General features: G+C 37.7%; 1 protein-coding gene across 2 annotated transcripts in view; it reads left to right on the plus strand.

Moving 5' to 3' along the window:
- Positions 1-25597, plus strand: part of LOC124160579 (ATP-binding cassette sub-family C member 4-like) — a 201290-nt gene that overhangs the window by 169780 nt on the left and 5913 nt on the right. For both annotated transcript variants that reach the window (XM_046536461.1, XM_046536460.1), the window contains exons 18-26: positions 5991-6141; positions 6236-6342; positions 13094-13217; positions 13326-13496; positions 14026-14153; positions 15935-16180; positions 21769-21941; positions 23284-23413; positions 25098-25208. In XM_046536461.1, the coding sequence (XP_046392417.1) occupies positions 5991-6141; positions 6236-6342; positions 13094-13217; positions 13326-13496; positions 14026-14153; positions 15935-16180; positions 21769-21941; positions 23284-23413; positions 25098-25208 (1341 nt within the window). The remainder of the gene's footprint in view (positions 1-5990; positions 6142-6235; positions 6343-13093; positions 13218-13325; positions 13497-14025; positions 14154-15934; positions 16181-21768; positions 21942-23283; positions 23414-25097; positions 25209-25597) is intronic.

The following is a 25597-nucleotide window of genomic DNA, read 5'->3' on the forward strand; positions in this document are numbered from 1 at the left end:
AAACTGGGATCGTGCCCCCCCTCCCAATAACATTGATATACCTGCAATCGGGGGATTTGAAAATGAATTGAAAACTTTTTTTCACAATAAAGATATTTTATTGATTATGAAAGTAAAACGTACAAGGATATTTAAAAATTTCGGTAAAAAACTTGCCGACCGCGTAAGTCACGAGCCGATGATATGTGTGTCTGCGTTTTGCGATGTGAAGGAGACTCGAAGCTCTTTCATTGTGTTGAAGAGAGCTGAGAGCGCAGCACAGTAGATAACATTGTTACTCAAAATTTAAAAAAAATTTTAGTCGGCGAATACGGTGCGCCCAGGGCAAAATGCCTTGGTTGCCCCGCCCTCGCGACTGGCCTGGCCTTAACCCTAATGCTGATAAGTTAATGATGTCATGTAATCCTGCCAAGTTCACTACATCTAAACTATTCCTCAGCCTCACGTAGTTCATTGTTGTTTTAGCACTCCTACAGTAAACTCCCAATTATCCTGGTTAATGATGGGAAGAGTGATCAGAAAAAAAGGGATACCTAATCAAAACTTTCACTTTTATTTTTTATAATGTTTATAAATTATGGAAATCAAACAGTATATTATAATTTATGAACGAAGTCCTCATTTTTATATTGCTTCAAGGAATCAGTGAGAGCTGTCCTCATTGGATAATGGATCTTTTTAGTGGTGATAACGTCATTGGTCTCATGTTATACCATTTCTCTGTATGCTACAGCAATCTATCTATGCAGGTGACTCATACAATTGCTACTCTCTTTTGTCTGGTTCCCCTTCCCTCACTGCTCACTACTCCCTTGCTCTCTCATATGACCTTGGTTGGTCTACAGTATCCATCGTATGTTACAAGTCTGGCTCATTTTCCTCTCTGTCAAGCCTCTCATTTAGGTTCTCTGCATTTACATTTTAATTTTCTTTCATCACGAGGTGAATACCATGAAGTATTTAGCGTAATTTTATATCTTAGAACACCCACTATTCCTGGGCATCAATTATTTAGTTGCTGACTGAGTCTACTCCAGAATCTCTGCAAAACGTAATCACCACCTTGCAAAAGCTGGGGTGCAAATGAGACCAAACATGCCTAAGTGAAAAAAAATCTCTGGTTCCCTTGAGATATAATCAACTGCATATGAGGCCATGGCAATAATTGTGCATTGGGGATACGAAAAATACAAAAATTAATCAAAGAGTTCTAAAATTAATGAAGTGTGTTTTTCTGCCACTCATACTCTTCTGCATTACTAGGTAAACTTTGACACATTCCTTATCAGCAAGTAAAGAAAATAATTATGTTTTATGAAGAGATGTCTAATGAGCCTTGTATATCCTTGCATTAGAAAACAATTCTGAAAGTTTTGTGTCCAATTTTATTGTTAATAAAGATAATAAATAACATTTAAAGAGGGTGAAATTCATGCACGGATAATCGTGAGCTTACTGCAGTAGCGATTCCTTCCCACAATTAGTAGTCATCTATTACAAGACAATGAGGAGGAAAATTGGGTGGCTGGTTAAGCATTTTTTTATATTTTTATCTCAAGAGAGAGTGGCTGAACGAGGATGATTTTTTTTTCTAGTAACTAATACAGGTTTTTGTATTTTAGGTAGTAAAACTGTATGAAAAACACTTTTAAAGATCGTGGATAAGAGTTTCTTATTTTATTTTTATTTATTTTTATTTTATTCTCAAACCACCGGATACAGCTCTCATTGGCCATAAATATTTATTTATTGGCCATTTTATAATTGGTTACCATTGAAGAATTCTTCGAAAATGAATCAAGAGTTTTCCTGCCACTCATAGTCTTCTTCACGCTAGGCTTAGATTGCTTGAACAATTGAGAATGGATATATTTAGGAGAGACACAGAGAACATATTATTAGAGCCACACTATATCTCCGGTCCGATAGAAGCGATAAATTAAGACAGATGTTTTGCCGAACGGATAGATATGGGAATTCGTTTTTCCCCCGAACCATAAAGGACTTTAATAAACGCTAGTCCCAACCTCGTTAGAGCACTTCTTTTTTTTATAGTTGTAAATGGCTGGTGTCCTAACACCCCCTGCCACACGCCTTTTAGGCGGCTCACGGGGTATTATGTAGATGTAGATGAATACTAGACCACACATCTAACATTCCTTATGGGCATGTAAATAATATACAGCAGACTCCTGATTATCCGGCTGTGGTAAATCTGTTTTGCGGATTATCTGTGCCCGATTTTCGCTCTCGCACAATATTTTCCGTGATCCTTTAAAAAAAATAAAATCAGATGCAAAATCACCAGAATTACTGCATTAATGTTAGGATACAGTGGGCTTATTGTTTCTGCTAGAATCCCCTTCCTAAAACGGAAGCAATGATACGCTAGCTGCATTGGCAGGAGCACCGTGTTTCTAATTTCCAAGCCTCGCAGCACTCGACCTTGTTCCATGATCACGGATACACGTCTCACAGCAGTTGCAATCCAGGCAAAATGTGAGAGGTGACTATGTGGTGTGGTGCCTGACTGTGTAGTTTCCGACGTCGAGAAGTGGTTTTGAAGCATTCGTGCAAGCCACTTTTCTGTATCCGTGATCACAAAGCCAAAGATGTGTGATTTGTCAAACCATGCCTTTAATGGAGCATTAAAAATACCAGTACAACCACGTTATCGCTGCTAAAATGATCACGAACTGGCGAAAAAAGCTCTCAATGAGTCTGGGAAGCACTCTAAAAAAATAACTCAGGATAACTGCATAAGTAATAATACATATATTGTTTGTTTGCGGTCGCGCACTGTGAGGCTTGGAAAACAGGAACACGGTGCTCCCGTGAATGTAGCTAGCACGTGATTGCTTCCGTTTTACAAAGGGGTTTCTAATGGGAATAATAAGCCTAGTGTATCCTATCATTAGTGCCGTAATTCCGATGATTTTGCATCTGATATTTTTTATAAAAATCGGGGAAAAAATTGAGCGAGATTGGAAATCATGCACAGATAATCCTCAACGCGGATAAACCGCAGCCGAATAATCAGGAGTCTGCTGTATGTCATACAGTAATTTTTGTATGTTGTTTTCAATCTCAAACATGAGAAGACTGTTTGCCTGTCTGACCCCTGTGCTCACTCTAGAAAAATATCCTGGATCCACCTTTGGACTACTGGAGTTTTTTGCCATATCCCTAAAAATAGGGTAGTTTCCTTCATCAAAGAAAACAAAAGGCATTGATTGTGATTCAGTACCCACCATTAGTGTATTCATAATATACAAATTATTTCGTTTTAGAAATACCGGTTTAGACGAATGGCAATGGTCCATTTTTATCCTCATTTGAAAAGGGCCAGATTGGCGCCCATGCGATGCCACTCCACGTGATGTCACAGGGACCTAGTTTCTACACGAGAAGATAGGAATTATACATCATCTGAGATTACCAATGCATGCATGAGGCGCAGAGCTCAGGGAAACATGTCTTAATAATCACCTATTAAAACTGGCTAAGGTCGGAAAGTTTTCTTCGTTTGATAAGGTATTAATAATCTTTATTTAAGCCAAGCGCTACCAGCCAGCAGGGTACTAGGCTACCCGCTAGAAGCCTGCGTCGTATCAGCGCTAAGCCTCGCCTCAAGGTCACCTCAAAGGGCGGCAGCAGGAACCAGAAAAACGTCACACAGAGAGATTTCCCGGCATTCATACTTACGCGTTGCATTTTCGCGCGCTTGAAAATTTTCCCTTTTCATTTAATCGCGAATAATAGATATCGCCATTTAAAAATCTAAAAGTGTGAAATACTTACTCCAGGAGTAATAATCTTTCGATTTAGGCAATAAAAAAAAAATAGGAAACCACCCTATTTCCTTTGAATGAATTTTTTCTCATTTCCTAAAATGTACTCCTTCTACTGTCTGTAAAAAAAAGCAAGATACTCGAGTTTGAGGAGCTCTAGCGTCTATATGAAGCAATCGATTTCAATGAAATAAAAAGCATACGAAAGAGGATTTAGTTCTACGTTATATCATGTACTTTAAAAATTCTTCGGCTCAATAGTATTTCCTGTACTTAATTTTTTATCGAAAAAGTACCCGTTTTTTGCGCGTAAAATCAAGGTGCCCAACTTTGAGCGCTTGGCATTCCCGTAGTTTTTGTTCCTATAACTTGCAATTTTGATATAAAGAAGCCACATCTATTACTAGTAGTTTTCCGAAAACAAATTGTTTATACTACAAAAATTAACGGAGTTGTTGTAAACAACACAAACCTCTGCTAACTTCGAAACCAGTGAGTCAATTGAAAATTGATTGGTACTGTTGTCTTTCGTAGAATGTTAGTAATGCAAGCACATATGAAATGTTTATAAAATATCAATAATAACGTCAATATCACTTATTATTTATCTAGATGTTTCTATGCGCGTACCGGCAGCTCCGTCGTGGGAGGGGGAGGCGAAAAGAGGCGCGTGGTTGCCACCGACTCAGCAGAGGGCGCGCTTCTTTTAAATGACCAACTCGCACGATGAAAGTATCGTTGTTGCACCCTTCAGGTAAACTTAAGGTCAGGTTGGGCTGAGCTTCCATCAAAATGCTTTTCTACGACGTAAATTCTAAGCCATAATAGCGTAAATTTTATCGGATGGTAAAAACTTTTTGTACCTAAATCCCATGTCTAACAGAATGGATCTTAACTTTGGGAGAGAGAAACGTGGGCAATCGGGAACATTCTCTAGCAGGTAATCCATCATTCTGCGTAACGTAGGAAATATATTCCTCAAATAGAAACCGTGCACTGTCCACCTTATTACTCCAATCGTGAAGTCGTCGATGAAGATCTTCGGCCTTCCCAAAAGACGAACCCTATTCTGTGCCGTAGGAAGGTCACCACTTGTGTTCTCCTTTTCACAATCCTTCTGTTTAGCCGCGACTCTTCTCACTGATATCAAGCTGATGCCAAGACAATCAGACACAGTTTGATACACAGGATATCTTTTGTCCATACTTTTTTCTGCTTCGCAGCGAAAAAAGCAAATTGCACTCAATACCATTTGGACTTCCGTCTCCGAAAAACCCGTTCTTGGACGATTGATTCACCGAGGGAATCTGCACTAACAAAAGTCGAATCATCCCTAGGTAAAGTTTTAAAGCAACCAGTGAATGATTCATTAACTGCTAGGGTACTGTGAGTCACGATGCGCTATGTGGCAACTGCGCACGACCTCGAGAGACTTTCTCTTTTCTGTTGCTTTGTTTAGGCCATTCCCGTCAGGCAGGGAGAAGGCGACAACAAGAGCTAAAAACAAAAATAAATATAAAAAGATATTGAATATACTGCTGACCATTAACGTGTATGATCTACGTATATACATTACTAACATTCTACGGAAGACAACAGTACCAATCAATTTTCAATTGACTCACTGGTTTCGAAGTTAGCAGAGGTTTGCGTTGTTTACAACAACTCCGTTAATTTTTGTAGTATAAACAATTTGTTTTCGGAAAACTACTAGTAATAGATGTGGCTTCTTTATATCAAAATTGCAAGTTATAGGAACGAAAACTACGGGAATGCCAAGCGCTCAAAGTTGGGCACCTTGATTTTACGCGCAAAAAACGGGTACTTTTTCGATAAAAAATTAAGTACAGGAAATACTATTGAGCCGAAGAATTTTTAAAGTACATGATATAACGTAGAACTAAATCCTCTTTCGTATGCTTTTTATTTCATTGAAATCGATTGCTTCATATAGACGCTAGAGCTCCTCAAACTTGAGTATCTTGCTTTTTTTTACAGACAGTAACTTTCCTGTCTGTCTACTGAATTCTTCTAATGAATTGCAAATTTTTTGTGAGAGTTAACTATCCCATTCCATTTATCTATTATTTTGCAAGAAATGTACATAGTCTCAAGTCATTTTTTCCTTTAGAACCATAGCATTTTTTTTTAGCGCTCCACTTACTTTATGTTGCTGTATCATTCTTTTTTTTTTTTTAGATTGGACTGGCTTTGGCTGGTATTGTGGTGGTTGTGGCTATAGTTAATTACTGGCTTCTGGTCCCAACAGCAGTAATTGGTGTAATATTTTTCTTCTTCCGTATTATATACGTGGCAACATCAAGGAATGTGAAGAGGTTGGAAGGGATTAGTGAGTTCAATTTATTTGCCATTCGGCGTATTGCTAAATTAAGTCTTAAAGTATGAAGAAAATGTTTACTAACATTGTGAATTTGAAATTGCAGCTCGGAGTCCTGTTTTTTCCCATTTGAATGCATCGCTGCAGGGTTTGACCACCATCAGAGCATTCAAAGCTCAGGAACTTCTAATCCAGCAATTTGACAACCATCAGGTAGGTTTATTGGAAATAGATTCATTTTTGAGTCATGTGAACAACATTTTTATCTTTTTTTGGTGGAGATGCCAACCAAATCATGCAAAAATATAGTTGGATATTTAATTACAAATATGTACCTACTTATGAAAAGGTAATGCCTTTTTTACTTTGGGAAATTGGATGTTCATTTTTTTAACTCAGCAGTGATCATAAGGGGTCATCTCTATCATAGTTTGCATATACCCAAGGAGGAATGAAAAGTCATTATGACATCATCTTGATGTCATTTTCAAGTCATGGCTTGGTAGTCACTGTGAAATGGCATCCTTCACAATGACAAATGGTCCCTTGAAATGACATCCTTCGTGACTCATGATGATGTCAATATGACCTTAAATGACTACCTATCATTTTGACCTCATTTTGACTTCACTTTGACTATTTGTGACCAAACCTATTTGTTCTTCTAATGCCAATTCATACTATAATTTCTGTATTTAGATTGTCATTTAGGGATAAATTAAACACTTCAGATATGAAACTCAACCTTTATTAGGATTTATTTCAACAAAAAACAGATAGATTTTACAAGAAGAAATTCCTCAGGATTTGTTTTTAATTTTCCTTTTAATGTTCCTTTTATCCCTCTTCAAATACAAATCGAGAAAAATCATCTACATTGGCCATTTCAGTCGATTCTGTAGCATTTCCTTTCCCTTCAGTTACCTCTAGTTGCTTAAGCAATTTTGTTGAACAACCACTGAATTTTTGCCTTTCATCTTAATTACTTTACCCTGAGGGAAATTCTTCCATTGTGGGACTACAAACAAAGGAAAAAATAACATCAAGAAGCTGAAAGTTTCTAATTTTGATGATAAATTAAATAGAAAAATTGATATGTACTAACTGCAAATAGCCTTATTGATGTAGGGTTTGTTGAACATAATTTTTCCAAGCTCTCCATCCCAATTGATGCAGGGAGCAAATTCATTTGTACACATATTTCTAGTCACATGGGCTGAAAACTCCATCAGTATGATCAACTGCAATTTGTCCAAGATGTTAAACCTGTAAGAAAGGAAACAAAAATAAATTTTAACTTAAACATATGGCACAAGAAGGGAAAATAGAAAGGGTTAATTTGACAAAAGATGTAGAGCGGATAACTGTCAATTTACTCACAAATGATTTGAAGAGAGATGAGGTTTTTAGGAGCTCTTCAAAGTTGTTTAAATCCTTCTCGTCATCCAGAGAAGTTTTGGAATATTAGCTGCTTCAAACATCTCATCCTCTGGAGCAATATATAGCATTTTCATTTCCTTTTCCTCTCCTTTATGGCTGCAATCTCTTGTCTCGTTTGTAAAAAAGAAAATGCTATCGAGAAATGGCAGATAACAAACGCTCCATTGTTGATTTGAAATGAAGACCGATATTCATTATTGGCAATTATTCCCGTAGTGACGCACATACGAGCTCTCACCGAAAATATTATTGAAAACGAGGAGAAGCTTAATTATTTCTTACGCAAATGCAGCCATCAGCGACGATGAGTTATTTAAAAAACCCCAGCGCATTCTAGTGTAGAAATGGCGCTTCACGGATTTCCTTTGAAATATTCGGATTTTGGCGAAATAGGTTCGTTCCCGGGGACTTTGTGGCAAAAGCGAACAATAGACCATTTTTAAGGATCAATAATCATATAAGGTCATTAAATCTCGGACGAAAATCGATAAAAATATCGAGACCAAAAGAATTGCTATCCAATAAAATATCAAGATATATATCATCCGATACAAATATCGGGGCCCATAAAAATCGCCTACCGATAAAATACCACGATGTATCATTTCATAAAAAAATCTCCAGCCCGATAAAAATTTGCCTTCAGATAAAATATATCACGTTATATAATTCGATGAAAAAATACCTCCTATTTAATATCGCGATGTACCATACATTAGTAAGTTTTTAATGCACCGAATTATGGTCTAGCATAAACGAAGGCCAACCCTATACATAAGCTGTATTTTCCCAAACTAATATCCCGATGCCAAAACATGATAATTTATCGCATGCGACGATGCGATTGGGTGATAAATCACGATGTTTTATCGCGGCTGCGGCTTTTATGAGACAATAAATCGTGATATTTCCTTCGAGCAGCAATTTTTATTGGATGATATTTCGTGATATTTTAGCAGAGGCGATTTTTTATTGGATTATCAAGGGTAGTATTTTATCAGATGGCGATTTTTATCAGGCTCTGTATTTGTTATTGGATGATATATCTTTATATTTTATCGAAATGATATTTCTACCTTATAATAGTAGTTCCGTAGTATTTTATCAGGAGACTGCAGTCATCCGAAAAACATTTTTCTTAAAAACATGTTTTAAAAGATTCCGATATTTTTAATGGCTCAGTTAATTTATCGCACCCGATAGTTTTTTGGACGATATATCGTGATATTTTCTCGGTTCCGATACTTTTATTGGACCCCATTTATCGGACAATCATTTATCGATTATGTACAAAACTCAAATTAGTATTCCCGATATCATTAATTATCGCGATATTTCACGATATATATCGCTCAGGGCAAGTGGCGCAGTCACATCTTGGGGTACCAATAGAGGAAGGGAAGGAGAGGAGAAGAGGGGCGCCGCCTTTTAAATTTAGACCTAAAACCGAGCTATGCCACTGAGTGACCTATTGGATGTAGCCCCTGGCTATTGGCAGATGGGTCCCAGGAGTTCAAACCTGGGGTGAAACTTTGGGCTCCCCAAAATTAATAATTATCTGTAGAACTAGCCCAGGGAAAGGAACTAGCCCTCCTCCTTAAGGTGTGATATTCGCACGTGCAGTTTTGTGATTAAGTGTCAGGGGTGAGCTCTACCCTCACCTTTCCAAACCAACCTTCAGGTTGGAATGCGGGGAGAGTGAGTATCGTGGACAATATTTGAAAATTTTTTTATAGGTTCTCACTTTTAGTGTGAAAACTTGTACAAATGAATTCGAAGTCAAAATGACATCACTTTGACCTCATTGTGGGCTGATTGGCAGTGGAACTTAATGTGGGCAATAAAAATACACATAAGTGGGAACGAATAACTTTTATAACCGTCACATGTTACATCACTCGCGCGACTGCGCGACCAGTACCAACCGGTACCACATAAAAAAATGAGCGGCGCCTTCTCACGTCTGCCAACCTTGCTGGCTGATAGCCGACACAAGCATGAAACCCCAACAAAAATGACCCACGAAAAGTCACTACAGTAAACTCTTGATTTTACGAAGTCAGTGGGACCGGAAAATTGGCACTTCGTAAAATCGAGTTTCGTAAATTCAAACCTTTTTCATAAGTCACGAAAAAAATGTTCGCTTTTGTTTCTTCCGCCGTTTTTTGTCTTTAGTGGTCTTATTTAAATGTTTTCAGTGGTTATTCTCGGTATAATTCATAGAAAAGGCTTTTTGCTATCGATTTATGATGTGAAAAATCGTTAAATAATTTTACCACCATAAAATTCCCATTTCTTGTTCATACTTCAACATCAACGATCGCTAAAGAAATTCCCGACCAGTTTAGAAAACGTAATCAAATAATGAATTGCAATGTTTATTATAAGAATTAACAGTTATAAATTTGTGGTTAGGAGCCAATAGCTACTATTAAGTATGCAAAAGATAGATATTTGTTTCTGACAACCACGGAATTTTAGCGGCAGCCGGCCTAACCGCCATTTATGTCGCCCTCTATCGCTCAGTGACGAGAAAAAAATCATCTTCGCAGACGTTGCCATAAAAGACTTAATTCTTCATCAGGACTGTATTCTTCATACCGGGTGTGAGGTGACCTGTTCATATAGTATGTTTCTCTCCTTTTATGCCGACAGGAGCAAGGTTCCAACCGGAAAACGACAGGAGAAACATCTTACAGTATCGGAGAAATATAGATATAAACGTTATTATCCACATTGATTGTTTTCCTACAAGAGACGTTTTATCATTTCTCAACGTGGTTAAGTATTGGTTCGCAAGCGTGAATTCCAAAAAAATGACACGCAAAAACCTGTACCGTCACATTTAGTTTTCGTGTTCCTTTCTCCGCCGTATTGAAAGTTAGGCAAAGGATCATTGACATAGAGAAAAGATTTTCTTAGTTTTAGCACTAAAAAATAGTCGCGCCATAATCGTAAATAAATATAGTGTGGAAAGAGCAAAGAAATTAATTTCAATTGAAAAGTCAGCTGAGAAGAAGAGAGACAATTATAAGCGCGGCACCATTTTCCCGATAGTGGAAGATACTTCTTCCGCCTCTCTCCGGTTAATAACATCCCCCCGTTGCAGGTAAAGATGAACCATGCCCTTCTCCACAATCGGAGAACGTTCCCAGTGGGTGGGGTGAATAAGAGTGGGATGGGGATTGCCTGAGGGAAGAAGTGTGGTCAGTACAAGCACTGGTGAAGGGGGCAGGACAAAGAAGGGTGGGGAAATGGCCTTCAGCTCTGCCTCAGTCTACTTTTGGGGGCCGTATTTTTTTGCGACGCACACAAGCTCAGTCTCCTTAGGGAGGGAGTGAATGGGAAATGCTGGGGAAGGAGGGGTTTGGGATGCGTAAGGTGGGTGTCAGCAAGATCAGCCAAAGGCGGCAGGAGGGAAGGGACGGCTTTGGAAAGACGGAACCCCAGCATGGGAGAACGGGGAAGCGCGTGAGAAGAAAGTTCATGGTTAGACTTGGAAGTGCGTCTTCATTACGAGAAGCCTGAAATATAAATTGGCGGTAAATAGAGCCCAGTACTTAAGATATTTAAGTTGTTCATTCACAAAGGCCAATATATACACGAAAAGATATTATGGCGCGGATTGCATGTATCAACGTCCATTTCGGGATGTTATTAATTTCTGTTCCCATTTATAAAAGTAGCAAATAGATTTGAAAGAATGATAATCATGAATAAAAATATCTAAATCGATATCCAAACGCACATGAGCAAAATAGATGAATGTATACATACCGATCCATCGCAAGTAATACCGCTCAAGCTTCTTCCGGTATAGGACTTAAAAATCCTGGATAATGCCTTGGTCCAAGGGCTGGGACTTGCTAGTCGAGTTCGGGGGTAAAAAGAGGACTCGAACATTAGCCAATTTTCGATCTTCCACGTATTTATGAACGGTGGCATTATCCATTATTTAAACAATTTTGCTGTTCTCTCCAGCAATTTTTCTCTGTAGACGTATAACCGTTTGCTGGAAAATTTCTCGGGTCATCCAGCTGTTTTTATTTGCATGGTAAAAAACGGGGAGGGCTTCCAATTTTACATGTTTTAAGCACCGTGGCCTTTCAAATTTCCCAATGACAACGGGCTTATTTTGTCCGTGCCCGTTTGGTTGACGCACAGCCCCACAGTAACACGCACTTTACTCTTTTTCCCCCCATGGCACCTTTGCCCTTTGAAACCCAGGGTTGCGTCAGGTAATGCATTAAAAAATAGCCCAGTTTCAGGGGCCAGCGAGGGTGAGCTCGTCGAGGAAAGGGTCCCGGATTAGGGACCCTTCGAAGTGCTTCGGCGAAAAGTAGTCAAGTAGTCTTCGAAGTGCGTTCACAGCAGTGCAAAGGATTAATTAGGGGTGTACGAAATACTCCGCGCGACCTTCCTGACATGTTAAACTACGAATTATTGTCGATGCTATGTTTACGAACAGGCACGTAAATAGGGGCATAATGTCAGCCGCGATATTTTAACTGAACTCCTACTCCCCCTAAATTCCCACAGTGAGGTATTTGGCGACCCATTTCTCTCCAAAGTTGCATTATCATTTACGATTTCGCACTTTTGATGGACCACAGTTGGAAGCGCTGATTTTTTAGCTACTTACGCCATCTTAACTAGTTTTGTTGACAAATTTTTCGCCGTAGTTCGTATAAACGAATGCCATTTGCTCCTAGGGACCGAGCCGAGGTTCGTAAATTCAAAAAATTTCGTATAATCGAAACTTCGTATAATCGAATAGCGCCATGTATTTAGCATAGGCTTTTCACCGGGACCGCAATATCACTTCGTATAATCGAAAACTTCGTAAAATCCTGCTTCGTAAAATGAAGAGTTTACTGTATTCAGTCATGACTGTGAAGGTGACTTTTCGTGGGTCATTTTGAGGTCAAAGTGATGTCATTTTGACTTTTCTTCCTCCTTGGGTATAAATGTAATCTGAGATTGTTTTCCTGTGTAATCAAGGGTACTCAAAATCAGGTTAACTTTATTATTGGTGCTTTCACAAATGCCTTATACCACTGTAGATTAGAGTTGAACCATGAGATTTCAGAGGTCAATGAAAACTGATATGAATATTTGCCTCTCCAAACAAAAAATACCATCATAGGGGACACTTGGTAAAAATTGAAAAATCAGCTGTATTACGGGTAGTTGGCCATTATATGATGGACCAACTGTAAATATGGACATACTTAATGCATTTGCTGAATAAATGATGTAGAAATTCACTTTTTAAATAAGTCATTAAATCCAATCAGTAAATATTAATAAAGAAATGTTGAAGATATTATTGAACTTAAATAATAACGAAAGTTATGGTTATATGTATTTTGATTTAAAATAAAAATAAAGTAATGAAATTGATTGTCTAATTGAAAGGCTTAATAATTTTTAATGAAATGCTAACGCAGACTAAGATTTTCTCGTACGTAGAAGTATGTAAGTGCTAATGAAAGAAGTTCTCAATTTTTAAATCTTTTTCTAGGACCTTCACTCATCTACATGGTTCATGTTCATTAACACAAGTCGAGCATTTGGTTTTTGGCTGGATTTTATTTGCTTCATATACATTGGTGTGGTTACATTCAGCTTCCTTGTCATTGGCGGAGGTATGTGGTTGCTGTTAATGTATAATGCATAATGATGTGTCATTGTCTGAGCATTTGGGTATTTTCATAGTCTAAGCATTAATGTTGGTAATCCATGGTTTTTCCCAGAAAAATTTGGTGGAAATGTTGGTTTGGCCATCACCCAATCCATAGGATTGACTGGAATGTTTCAATGGGGAATGCGACAGTCGGCTGAAATGGAGAACCAGATGACTTCAGTTGAAAGAATCCTTGAATTCACCAATGTAGAATCAGAGCCTGCCCTGGAATCGCCTCCAGGTGGGTGGTATTAGGGGATCAAGTGTTAGAATTTGCTCGGTAGCATGTCAGAATTCAATGAGGTGTAATTTAACGTCTTTCCCGTACCTGCAGTGATAAATCTGTGTCCCAGAGTTTAAAAATCTTTAACTCTTAAGAGTTATAACTAAGTACCTAATCTACTTTTTTTTGTAGAAGTATCAAATGTTTCTTTGGTTGATTTTTTTCTATCACTTGTGCATAAGAAATTTGTTTTAAACTGAAAATGATATTTTTAACAACTTTTTCTTATGCTAAAAGTTTTCTGCATTCTTGATCAGTTTGACAATTCAGCTGGAAATAGCATTGCAGTGTGGATATTGACTGACTTCAGTTGAGAATGGACTCTCCAAACTAGAGAAAATAACTAAAAAAATAGTTAAACTGGTCAAACGAAATGGAATTTGTCATTGTGAATCACCCTGTATATTTATTAAATCTATTGTGGTGGAATATTGTAAATACTTTATTATGTGGCTGTGGAAATAACTCTTTTTTCTGATTTCTTCAGAAAAGAAACCTCCAAGCAATTGGCCTAGTAAAGGGGAGGTGATATTTGATAAGCTATTCCTCAAGTACAATCCAGATGATCCACCAGTTTTGAAGAACCTCTGCTTGGTTTTTCAACCTAAAGAAAAGGTATTACTAGATTATATACATACATAACAGATTACATACATTAAATGCATTCAGTTGGTTGGAATACTTTTTGCTAATTGCTTGATTCTTATAACAGTCAATTTACCGGATATTCCAATGCAAAGAGCTATGAAAGTAATTAGAGCCATTGAAATTTTTCCTGGTTGATGCCTTCGAGAAATTAATTAAAATAATATGCATAAGGTGTATTGCTCATTGAATCTTATAAATACTTGTACAGGATGGGAACAATGTTCTTCTGTATGAATTTATGCATTTTTAAAAACTTGTGTGATATTAAATCAGTTCTGTATTTGTAATGAAATTATTCTTTTATGAGGGGGGACCCAATAATAACCAAATGGAAATTGCTGCGGACATGGCTCTCATATTTTGGGCTTCTCTCACTAGATGAGTGTTATTTCATCATTTCTGAGTCAGTATGCAAAATGCTGTGGATATAGACGGTTGCAGCGAGCCTCTATGACAGTTTAAATTCGAAGAGTTTTTCGATTTTTGAAATGGCAGATATTGAAAAACATTGTGCAGTGTTAAATTTTTGCTCCCTGCTCGATAAAAGTGAGTCGGACACGGTTATAATGTTGTCTACACCGTATAAAGAACATGCTTTAAAAAAAAACTCAAGTACACGAGTGGTATTCGCAATTCAAACATGGCAACATGTTGATCAAAGACATTAAGTGCACAGACCGGCCTTCTAGGTCCAGAACTAATCAAAATGTGGAAAAAAACTCTTACCCTTGTGTACAAGGATAAGAGGTGTACTATTGATGGACTCGCTGAACAATATGGTCATTCGTGGAGTTTATTACAGTGAATTTTAGCCGAAGATTAGCAATTGAGACGAATTGTGGCAAAATTCATCCCCTGCTTGTTGCCTCCCGATCAAAAGCGGCATGTGTTGCTGATTGCCGTGACTTGAGGTTTTGGTAAAAAATTGCATGATACTGCTTCCTTACTCACTCTACTCACTAGATCTTGCACCTTTTGAGTTCCTTTTGTTCAACCAAATGAAAATGGTGCTGAAAGGGAAATTTTTTGGTCATATTGCAGAGGTGAAAATAAAATCGAAGGCGACCCTGCAAGGCATTGGAAATGACGAACACCAAAGGTGTTTCGTGTAGTGAAAAAAATGTTTTAAACAATGTATCAGTGTAAATGGAGAGTACTTCAAAGATGACTTACGTTTGTAAGACAAAAAATTAAATTTAGAATTTTTTAAAAATTGTGTCCGGTTATTTTTGGGTCCCTTCTCGTATTCTGAGAAATTTCTCCCGTAATTAGGTGTATGAGAATTTATGAATGCTTTTTTGCCTAATCATAACAAGTAAATTTCCTTTTATTTGTCTTTGTGGAAGCAATAATTATTTGTTTTCTGGGTTGTTTCAAATGTATTTTAGAATTATGGTCCATGTTTTTAATGCTATATTTATTTGTGGCACTTTAAAAAGTCAAATAAGTCCTTCATATTTTGAGATATGCATGACATTCCTTTTTCTCCTTTTCACAGCGTACAGTAAAACTTAAAAATATGAAATTATCAGAAAATTCCCCAGATTTATCAAATATATTGTTAATTATTTTTAAATTTTAAAATATGCTGGCAATTTTTTTTTTCAACCCACATGTGACATGTATTGAAGTTTTCACATCTTCTTGAGATGATTTTATAAACTGACAAATTAAGTCATTCCCTTGAAGTTATTCAAATTGTAACATGTACAAGTTTCATGATAAACTTAATTTTGATGGCTTTACAGGTGGGCATTGTTGGAAGAACAGGTGCAGGAAAGTCCTCTTTAATTTCTGCACTGTTTAGGCTTACTGACTTGGAAGGCTCAGTCCGAATTGATGGTTGGGAGACCACTTCAATGGGACTTCATGATTTGAGGTCCAAAATTTCAATCATCCCCCAAGAACCAGTCATTTTCTCTGGAATTATGAGGAAGAACTTGGATCCATTTGATGACTTTCCTGACTATATCTTGTGGCAAGCTCTTGAAGAGGTAATATTTACTCGATTATTTTATGGTAAAAGAGTGAGTGTAGTCACCATTGAGTGTTGTATATTAGTGCTCATTTCAAGGGCATACCCAGGATATAAGCTAGGGGAGGGCAAGCCAGGGTTGTTCAAGTTGTAACATTTTAGCATAGAAACTTGATGAGTGAAACCAACATTTTAAGAGAATCATTACAGTTCATTTAGTTAATTCAATTATGATTAAGTCTTAGGCTATTATCATTTTTCATGGTCTTAAAGAAAATTTGTTCAAATCTTTCGTTTCAATCCAGTCCCGATTTTCCTTAAAGAATTTTGCTATTTTTGCTTCTGGGGTGGGCAGCTAACCCCTCCTGCCCCCCGCTGGGTACATTCATGGCTCATTTGTATTTTGTTTTTCAAGAATTGTGGAAGTAATTGTTTTTTCCCCATTTTATCTTTGATATTCATCTTTTTGGTTTTCATTCCTGTTAGTGCGTATGAAGAGCATGCAATCGAGTAATGTGTCTGTTGTAATCCAAGCGATCCATATTTTTAAGCTCTGCAAATGAACAAAGCAAACCACTGCTGTCCATAGGAACAAGGAAATAAAACTGCTGTGAACTACTCAGCAGTTCTCTTTGGAAACTATTTTGAAATTGTGTTGAATTTAGTCTGAGTGAAAGATTTCGTACACCTTCATGTCTTCTATTAACCCTTTCGCGCCGAATGCCATACCTGTGCGACGAGGATTTTCTTCCATAAACAATGAATGCCACACCTGTGCAGCATTAATTTTCCTAACCTAAGCAACGAATGCCACGCCTGTGCGGCATAGGTCGAAAAAAGTGACCGTGGCGGACACAATAGACCCACGGACGCGGTCGCCCCTCGTGATCCGCCTTAGCTCGAGCCCAGTCCCATCTTCGGCCGCTCAGGTCGACCCTTCCTTATCCTCTCCATGCGGTCAACTACTGTTATTTGCAGTGTGTTTTCCAAAACTATATTTGTTGCTTACTTTTGATATTTAATGCTATAAATGAATTCATCTTTTTTTGCTGACCACATGGAAATTTCAAACAAAATTCTAACGTTAATATCAACGGAGTTATAGACCAACTAGTAAATATACTAAATCCATCTATATCAATGTTAGAACTTCGTTTAAAATTTCTGCACGCTCAGAAAAAAAACACAAAATTCATTTTGAATGTAAAAAATCGATGCGAACAACAAGTATTTGCATATATTTTGCACTAATATTTTAGCCAGTTGACCGCGGACTCGTCCTAGGAAGGGGCTATTAATCCCTCTAGGGTCTGGGACAGAGGCTGAGGAAAGGGATCGGCACCCCACTGAGTTGGGTCCAAAAATGGTTAGGGAGGGAACCGCTGCCTTCAGTCGACGCGAAAAAGCTTCGTACAAGGGAGTAAATAAAACTTTCAAGAGACTCGTATTGAGGACCAATTTCCCTCAACGAAGGTCCGGCGCGAAAGGGTTAATAGACAGAAACAGGAGATCCTTTGTGGTAGCCTGGTATTGTTTTTTTATTTATTTTTCCCTTTGCATTACTTCTTTGCTGTACATGGACTCCACATGATTATGGAGGTGGTTTGGGAAAAATTTACATCTCCTTTCATTCATTATATATATATATATATTATATATATATATACACACGTTTGAAATAAACTCACACGAGCATTATAAATAATGTAAAGGAACTTCTTCTTGCCCTAGGGTGGGCACACAAAAAAAACTTAGAAATTGACAGAAAAACGAAAAATAAAATAAAAGTGAGGAACTTACGGGGAAAGGTTGTTTTTACAAATTTTCGATGGGACGCAGCCCATCTTTCTCAAGTGAGAAGAGGAGGGAAAGTGAGGAAAGGGCATAAGGAAGGGTGCAAGGGAGAGGGCTAAGATGGAGGGAGGAAAAACGGTGGACGGGGATTGGTTGTTCTTTCTAATGGGCGCGGTTGATTCCTGGACCAGAAAACGCACGGAAAGCCCATATGCATGCCTGTTCCAAGTCCTTCAGCTCTAGGGGGGTGGTAGATGGGGGAAGGGAGGCTAATATTCCCACTTTATAGCATTGGTCAAACATAGCTTTGTGGGAGGAAGCATGAACGGCGACTGGAAGGGAAGCAGAAACAGAAGAAACGCTATTGCATGAAGAGCGATGCCCGTTCATTCGGATGCAAAGGGGAGTGGTGGATAAGCCGATATAAAAAGCGGGGCATTTCTGACACAACAGTATATACACAATGTTTTTTGTTGTGCAGGAAATGTCCGACACAGAGGGGAGAGGGAAGGCAAGGAATTGATCGGGAAGGGGTTCGGTGATGAGGATGTGACAAGTTTTGCATCTTGCACGGTTGCAGGGCGAGGGCTGTGGTTTAATATAGGTATTTTGTTTGGGCAGTGGTTTGGTTGTTTTTAAGATGCTGGCCAGATTTGTAAGTGGTGCAGTAAGTGGTGGTGGTGGTAACTTACTTTCCTGGAATACAATCCCTGCAATCTATTCTTAAAGACCTCTTCCCTATTCTTAAAAACAATAAGTCGACGGCCAATCTTTTCGCCAAACCCCCTACTGTCACATTCAGACGACCTGCAAACCTTTTAAATTTATTCCGTTCTACTAACCCCTTACAGAAGTCACCCAATACTCCCATTAGCACACCTTCGCCCTGCGGTCGTCCTAGATGTAAGACCTGCCCTATTTTTACCCCTCCTTCTATCCCCAGTCATCTCGTCTCCTACCTACCACCACCTCCTGCGGCCTCCTGTACCTCAAAAAATGTAGTTTACCTTATTCAATGCAAGCACTGTCCCTCCTTTTATATAGGCAAATCCTCAACTCCCCTTAATCTTAGAATTAATAACCACAGAGCATCATGCTCTTCCTCTGACTTTGCATCCTTCCCAGTGGCGAAACATGCGGCCACTCATCAGCGTCAATTCAATGATTGCTACAATGTTTCAGTTTTAGCCTCCCTTCCCCCCACTGACCACCCACTCAAACTTAATTCTATTGAATTAAGCTACATTTGGCTATTCAAAGCATTTCTTCCTCCCGGCTTAAACATCCACCGCTAATCCCTTAATTGCCTCAACCCACTTCTTTTCCCCCCCTCTTTGGACCCTACCTCCCCTCTATTTCCCCTTCCCTCAGCTATCCTTTACCCTCTACCTACAGTCTTTAACCTAACTCCGAGGAAGGTGGTAATGCCACCGAAAATTTAGTTATTTAGTGAGTGTTAGTTTCTATTCTTTATTGTGTGTTCTGATACTGCCCACCCTAGGGTTTTTTATGATATATATATATATATATATATCAAAGCAAAGGGAGTTTCCTGTGTATAAACCCCCGCCGAAATCATGGTAAATCTAAGCGTCCTGGTAGCGCAACTGGTAGAGCACCTGGCCGGCAACCAGGAGGTTCTGGGTTCGAGTCCCAGTCAGGCCGCATTTTTACCCTCTGATTTTCTGGCTTTTTCCATCTACCACAGCACCATTGTCCTCGTCCTTTTTCTATTCCATCCTCCCTCCATCTCTGCCCTCTGCCTTGCACCCTTCCTTATGCCCTTTCCTCACTTTCCCTCCTCTTCTCACTTGAGAAAGATGGGCTGCGTCCCATCGAAAATTTGTAAAAACAACCTTTCCCCGTAAGTTCCTCACTTTTATTTTATTTTTCGTTTTTCTGTCAATTTCTAAGTTTTTTTGTGTGCCCACCACAGGGCAAGAAGAAGTTCCTTTACATTATTTATATATATATATATATATATATAAATAAATGCCATGATAGGCCACAAAAACACAGACACAAATAAAAGAGGACTCACACGTTAGTTTCTTTCAAATTTTCGACCTCTTAGGGTCTTCGTCGGGAGGGAGGCAAGAAGAGACTGAGGAGAAGGACAGAGGATGCCTAAAGGCTGAGGAGATTAGGATAAGATAGGGGAAGGGAGAGGATGGGGGATGGGAAAGAGGAGAAGGCTATGGAGATCAGTGGGCCCTGTTAAGGCCAGGCGGGTTGAATGCTTGGTGTAGCCAAATGGAAGACAATTCAAGAGTTTATATATATAACACACTTCTCTTCTACGCCGCGGGTATCCCGATAAACTGTTAATCAACAAAATTAGAAAAAAACCCTACAGGTCCGATAAACCCCGTGCGGAAAAGAATTGCTCTCCATCTCTTCTCACCACTTACTTCCCCGGTGCTCATGCCTTACAGGACATCCTGAAGGACTTGTACCCCATTCTCTCCAACCACAAATCCACCTCACAAATTTTCCCCTCTCTTCCACGGATCACGTATAAGAGACCACCTAACCTCAGCACCATCTTCAAAGCCACCCGCCCCCTTCAAAAATTGAATTCAGCCCCCACTACCCCACCCTCACCGTGCAACCGTCCTAGATGTAAAACCTGTAAAATTCTCTCTCCACCCCCAGCCTCTTTCCTCTCCAAACTAAAATTCCTCCCGATATCTCCTTCCACCACCTGTACCTCCACAAACATCATATACCTCCTTCAATGCAACTTCTGCCCCGCTTTTTATATAGGCCTATGCACTACCCCTCTCAATCTCAGAATTAACAATCATCGCGCCTCCTGTTGTCCATCTTCCCCCCACTCCTCTCTACCAGTTCCCACACATTGTCTTTCACATGATTCCATTTTCAATCAATGCTACAAAGTATCCATTATTGCCTCCCTCCCTCCCACCGACTCCGCCCTCAACCTCCACACCCTCGAATTGGCGTGCATTTGGCACTTTCAAGCCAATAGTTTCCCGGGTTTGAACGTTGCATCCTAACCCCTATTCCTAACTCCCCCCTCCCCATACACCTCTCCCCTTACCCCTCTTTTTCCTTTTTCCAACCCTCTCCTTTCCTCACCATTCATTCTTCAGCTGACGAAGAAGCCGGAAGTGCTTCGATAGCTTCAAGTTTATTTATCCAATGTGAGTGTTTCTTTTTTGTGTCTCTGTGTGTATTGACATTAACTTAAATTATTTATATATTATATATATGTATATATAATCCATTCAAACCAGTATTCCAGCTCTCTTTGCCTAAAAGGTCCCTACCTCTCTGCCTCGATCCTTCATAATAAAATTCCCGAAGAAATGAAAAATAGCAAATCACCTTCCGAATTTAAAAAGAGACTATAAAAATCCTCCTAGCTGAAAAATGCTACTACAGTATTAATGAATATCTGGAGGATGCATTATAAGGAAATTTTTTAGATGGCAACTTGAATGCCTATATTTTTCCATACTTTCTGTTAGTATTTTATAACCCTCTCGGCTCTGTTTCTAATGTTTGTATATATCATAGTGAAATGATTATCTTGAGAATTCCCAGGAACCTGGCAATTTTCAATCATGTATTCATGTATGTATGTTTGTATGTAAGTATGTATTTGTAAATCTCACATTGACTTTAGCCTTGCAGATGTATAATTTGCCAATTTGAAATAAATTTATTATTATTATTATTATTATTATTACTTTCCCAGTCTCCAAAATTTAATTGCATCATTAGAGTCTCATGGTGTCTCCTAGTTATCAGATTGAGATTAAAATTTTTCTTCTTGATTTACATTAGGTGGAACTGAAGGAAGCTGTGGAAGATATGGCTGGTGGATTAAATGCCCGAATGTCAGAGGGTGGGACCAACTTCAGTGTTGGTCAGAGGCAGTTGGTGTGTCTTGCTCGTGCAATTATTCGCAACAATAAGATACTGATACTGGATGAAGCCACTGCAAACGTTGATCCACAGTAAGTGGTGCATATCATATCATAGATGTAAAATAGATGTGATTACAGTAGACTCTCATTAATACGAACAACAACATTTTTACGAAGTTCTTGTTATTATGAAGCAAATCGTTGGTCCTGATGAAAAGGCCTATCCAAGCTGTAGGAAAAGAAGCGTTATTACAAAATTTTCGTTTTTACAAAATTACTTACCTCAGTCCCGGTGGTTACAAATTGAACTTTATTACGAAGTTCTGCGCACAAGTAATGGCATTTACGTGAATATTCACTGCGCTAAGTTTTAAAAATCGCACCACGTTTAAGTTCTCCTCGTGTACTGTGACCAAGAGCGTCAATTATGGTTCTTTATTTACCATACATGCAATGTCATATAATAAGCTTCATTCCTGGGGAATCATGGTGACCGACTCATTACAGCTCGTAAATTTGATGTAAAGTTAGTCCTCTTCCTACGCACATTCAATTTATGAACTTTCGGAGATACCAGCATTAAAAAATTTCAAATTTGGGGCCTTTTGAGATATCAACCCTCGATTACGCCATGCCGCATTCTTCTGTTGAGAAACTGAAATGAATTTTCCGGTTAATAAATACTTCCGCGTAATTTTATCACGTTTATCATACACGTTTTTTTTTCGACGATTCCTAAAAGAAATGTTCATACGAACTTCGTTATTACGAACCTCCGGTTTTTCGTTCCGTGAACTTCGTAATAACAAGAGTCTACTGTAATTGTTTCCATTCCTAGAAATTTTCATTTCCTGTTCATTTGTATTAAAATATGTTTGGGCATCTTAGTATTTTGTCGAGAGCCATATTGCAATTTCTAAATGTATTTCAACTTGCCAAATTATCTTCTTAGGATATGGGCACATGAAGGATATTATTAGAGTTAGAATTTAGTTTTTAGTCTTTGAGAAAGGACAATAATATCACATTTGTTGTTTTTTCACTTCTTCAGTTCTTCTTTGGTAGTAATAAGTTATAATTACTGTGGATCAATTCACTACACTAATTTTATTTTTGATGTCATCGGATATTTTTTGTCATTCCTGTGGATATTCTCATCCTTGCATCTTTGCAATGAAATTAATATTTTCATTTCTTCAGTATAGTATCCCCTCATCAATTTTTATATATATTTTAAATATTTGGAATTTGAATTGGAAATATGTAACATTATCCATGATATCCATCCTCATATTATGATTAAGTAGACTGGATATGTATGACTGGTGATGTGGAATTTAAAAACTGTTGAATATGAGGTCACTTTCATTGAAATGAATGTTTTTGAAGTTGCTCTTTCAAAAAAGCAATTTTTATCCTTGACTTTTTTCAGGATGGATGCTATCATTCAGACTACAATACGAAAAAAGTTTGCTGATTGCACCGTGCTAACAATTGCCCATCGTCTTCATACCATCATGGACTCAGATAGAGTTCTAGTTATGGATGCTGGTCGTGCTGTGGTAAGTTATATTAATTCTAATTGTAAGTTTTCATATTGATTCGGTGAATGAAGAAGGAAATACATATGTACATATTTATTTTATTTTCCAATTGGTTGTTCTAGTTTTGCTTTTGAGATGCTTTGTTCCTTATGTCTCTTTTTATACATGCTTTTTCTTAACTTGCTTTGTCTATTTCATTGATGGAAACTTGTGATTGATTTTTAACTCACTTCCCATTGTCAGATCGACTTGAAATTTTGAACACTTGCTTGCTTCTGATGAAAATATAGCATTCAATTATTAAACATTTGAAATTTTGTTCCATTGTACTCATAGGCGGATTTAGGGGGGACGGAGGGCACGCCCCTCCAGACGCTTATAAAAGATACAAGATTTTTAATATGGTTATCATTAGGTTTGTTTTATTTAGTGTATTATGGACCCTCAATCATTTAATGTAATATTAATAACTTTCATATCAAAATAAGAATAATATTTTCTGCAGTAATTGTTTTATTTTGATTTTAATCTCAAACATGAGAAGACCTGTCAGACCTCCCCGAAAAAAATCCTGGATCAGCCTCTGATTAATTATTATTAAATTAACTAAATATCCATGTGGAAAAATAGTTAAAAATCTTCTCTATAGGCTAGTTATAAATTTTTTTGTAGGAATGTCTTTGACAGAATTCTGCTTTTACCCTAATATGGGCAACATATTTTTCTGACGTAATCGGGAAAGGTGAGTCCAATGGACTGTTTTAACATATGCTTTTAATTTAAACTATTAAACAGTGAAAAAACATTACCTTTCACATCAATTTGTACATATTGTGCTCTATAGAATCATTTAACATAAAATAGATTATTTTTTGTTTAACAAAAGTTTTACATTACTTATTAATTTCATACATAGTCAAACAGCGAGTACAGTGGACTCTTTTGATCTAATTCTTTCTGTTTTCACTACATAAAACACCAAATATTTATCGTTACATGTACATAGTGATAATTTTACATTATATTGACAATTCGAACCAAATATTTGTAAAATGCACATTACTTTTTACATTTCGTGCAAACAGTCTCACCTTGCCCGGATTTGTGAGAACTCAGGTATTAAAATTATTTCTATTTTACTTTCATTCCGAAAGAAGTTTGAATTACTCTAATTTATGGGAAATATACAATTAGAAGAAGTAAAAAATTTACAACATGCTGACATTTCAATAACATAATAAAATTCTCAAAAATGTGATGTGTTGAGTCCAAGAGACTCACATTGCCTGTATTAGGGTTAATCCATGAAATTATTCACCGCTAAGGAGTAAAAAATGTAATAAAAACACCCTTTTTCCTAAAACATTTTGAAATGTTAAAAATGAGGCTCTTACACACTCATTTCTAATAAATATAATTAGATTACTCACTTTGTTCTTCAATTCAGGAAAAGCTTTTTTTAATATTTTTATATTTAATCAAAGAGTTGGGATGTAGTCTATTGAAATACCAACTAGGTTCAATTTCAGAGGACTCCCAGACCCTGTAGTGTATTAGATTAATAGGAATTTGGTTTATTTATCAACTCAGGGTGGCTAGTGATATCCAATTTTTTCGATTCCCTGACTTTTGCAACCGAATTCTTAACCGAAATATTAAATGCTTAAAAATTCATTGATTCCCTATTTTTTTTCAATTTCAGGAATTTGACCATCCTCATATTTTACTTAAGAACAAAGATGGATTTTTATACAAAATGGTCCAGCAAACTGGAAAGACAATGGCTGATACACTACATAAAATAGCAGAAGCAGTAAGTACAATTTATTATATGCTTGTCAGAGATATTGGAGCCTATGGAAAATACCTTTTGTACAATTGTTTGCAATCATTGGTATACAACATGATACCTGGTGAATATACCCGTGTGATAATATTTGTTTGGACTTAACTGGACTTAGGTGGGTTCTCAGAATCCACCCCAGAATATATACAATGGGATGTGTGACACACATATATAAATTTCTGACCACTTCCGAATGAGCTGAGAGCTGAAATTTGGCTCTGAAGCGGGGGACTGGAGATTATGTGGAGGAAAATTTTGAAAAGTAGAATTTTTTGTCACCTGCCATGGTTACAACATTAAAATGGCGGAAATTTTGCCCTTTTTTGGGATGGTCTTTTGGATTTTATTTTAATTCT

This window comes from Ischnura elegans, chromosome 6, assembly GCF_921293095.1.
Source record: "Ischnura elegans chromosome 6, ioIscEleg1.1, whole genome shotgun sequence".
Classification (NCBI taxonomy): Eukaryota; Metazoa; Arthropoda; class Insecta; order Odonata; family Coenagrionidae; genus Ischnura; species Ischnura elegans.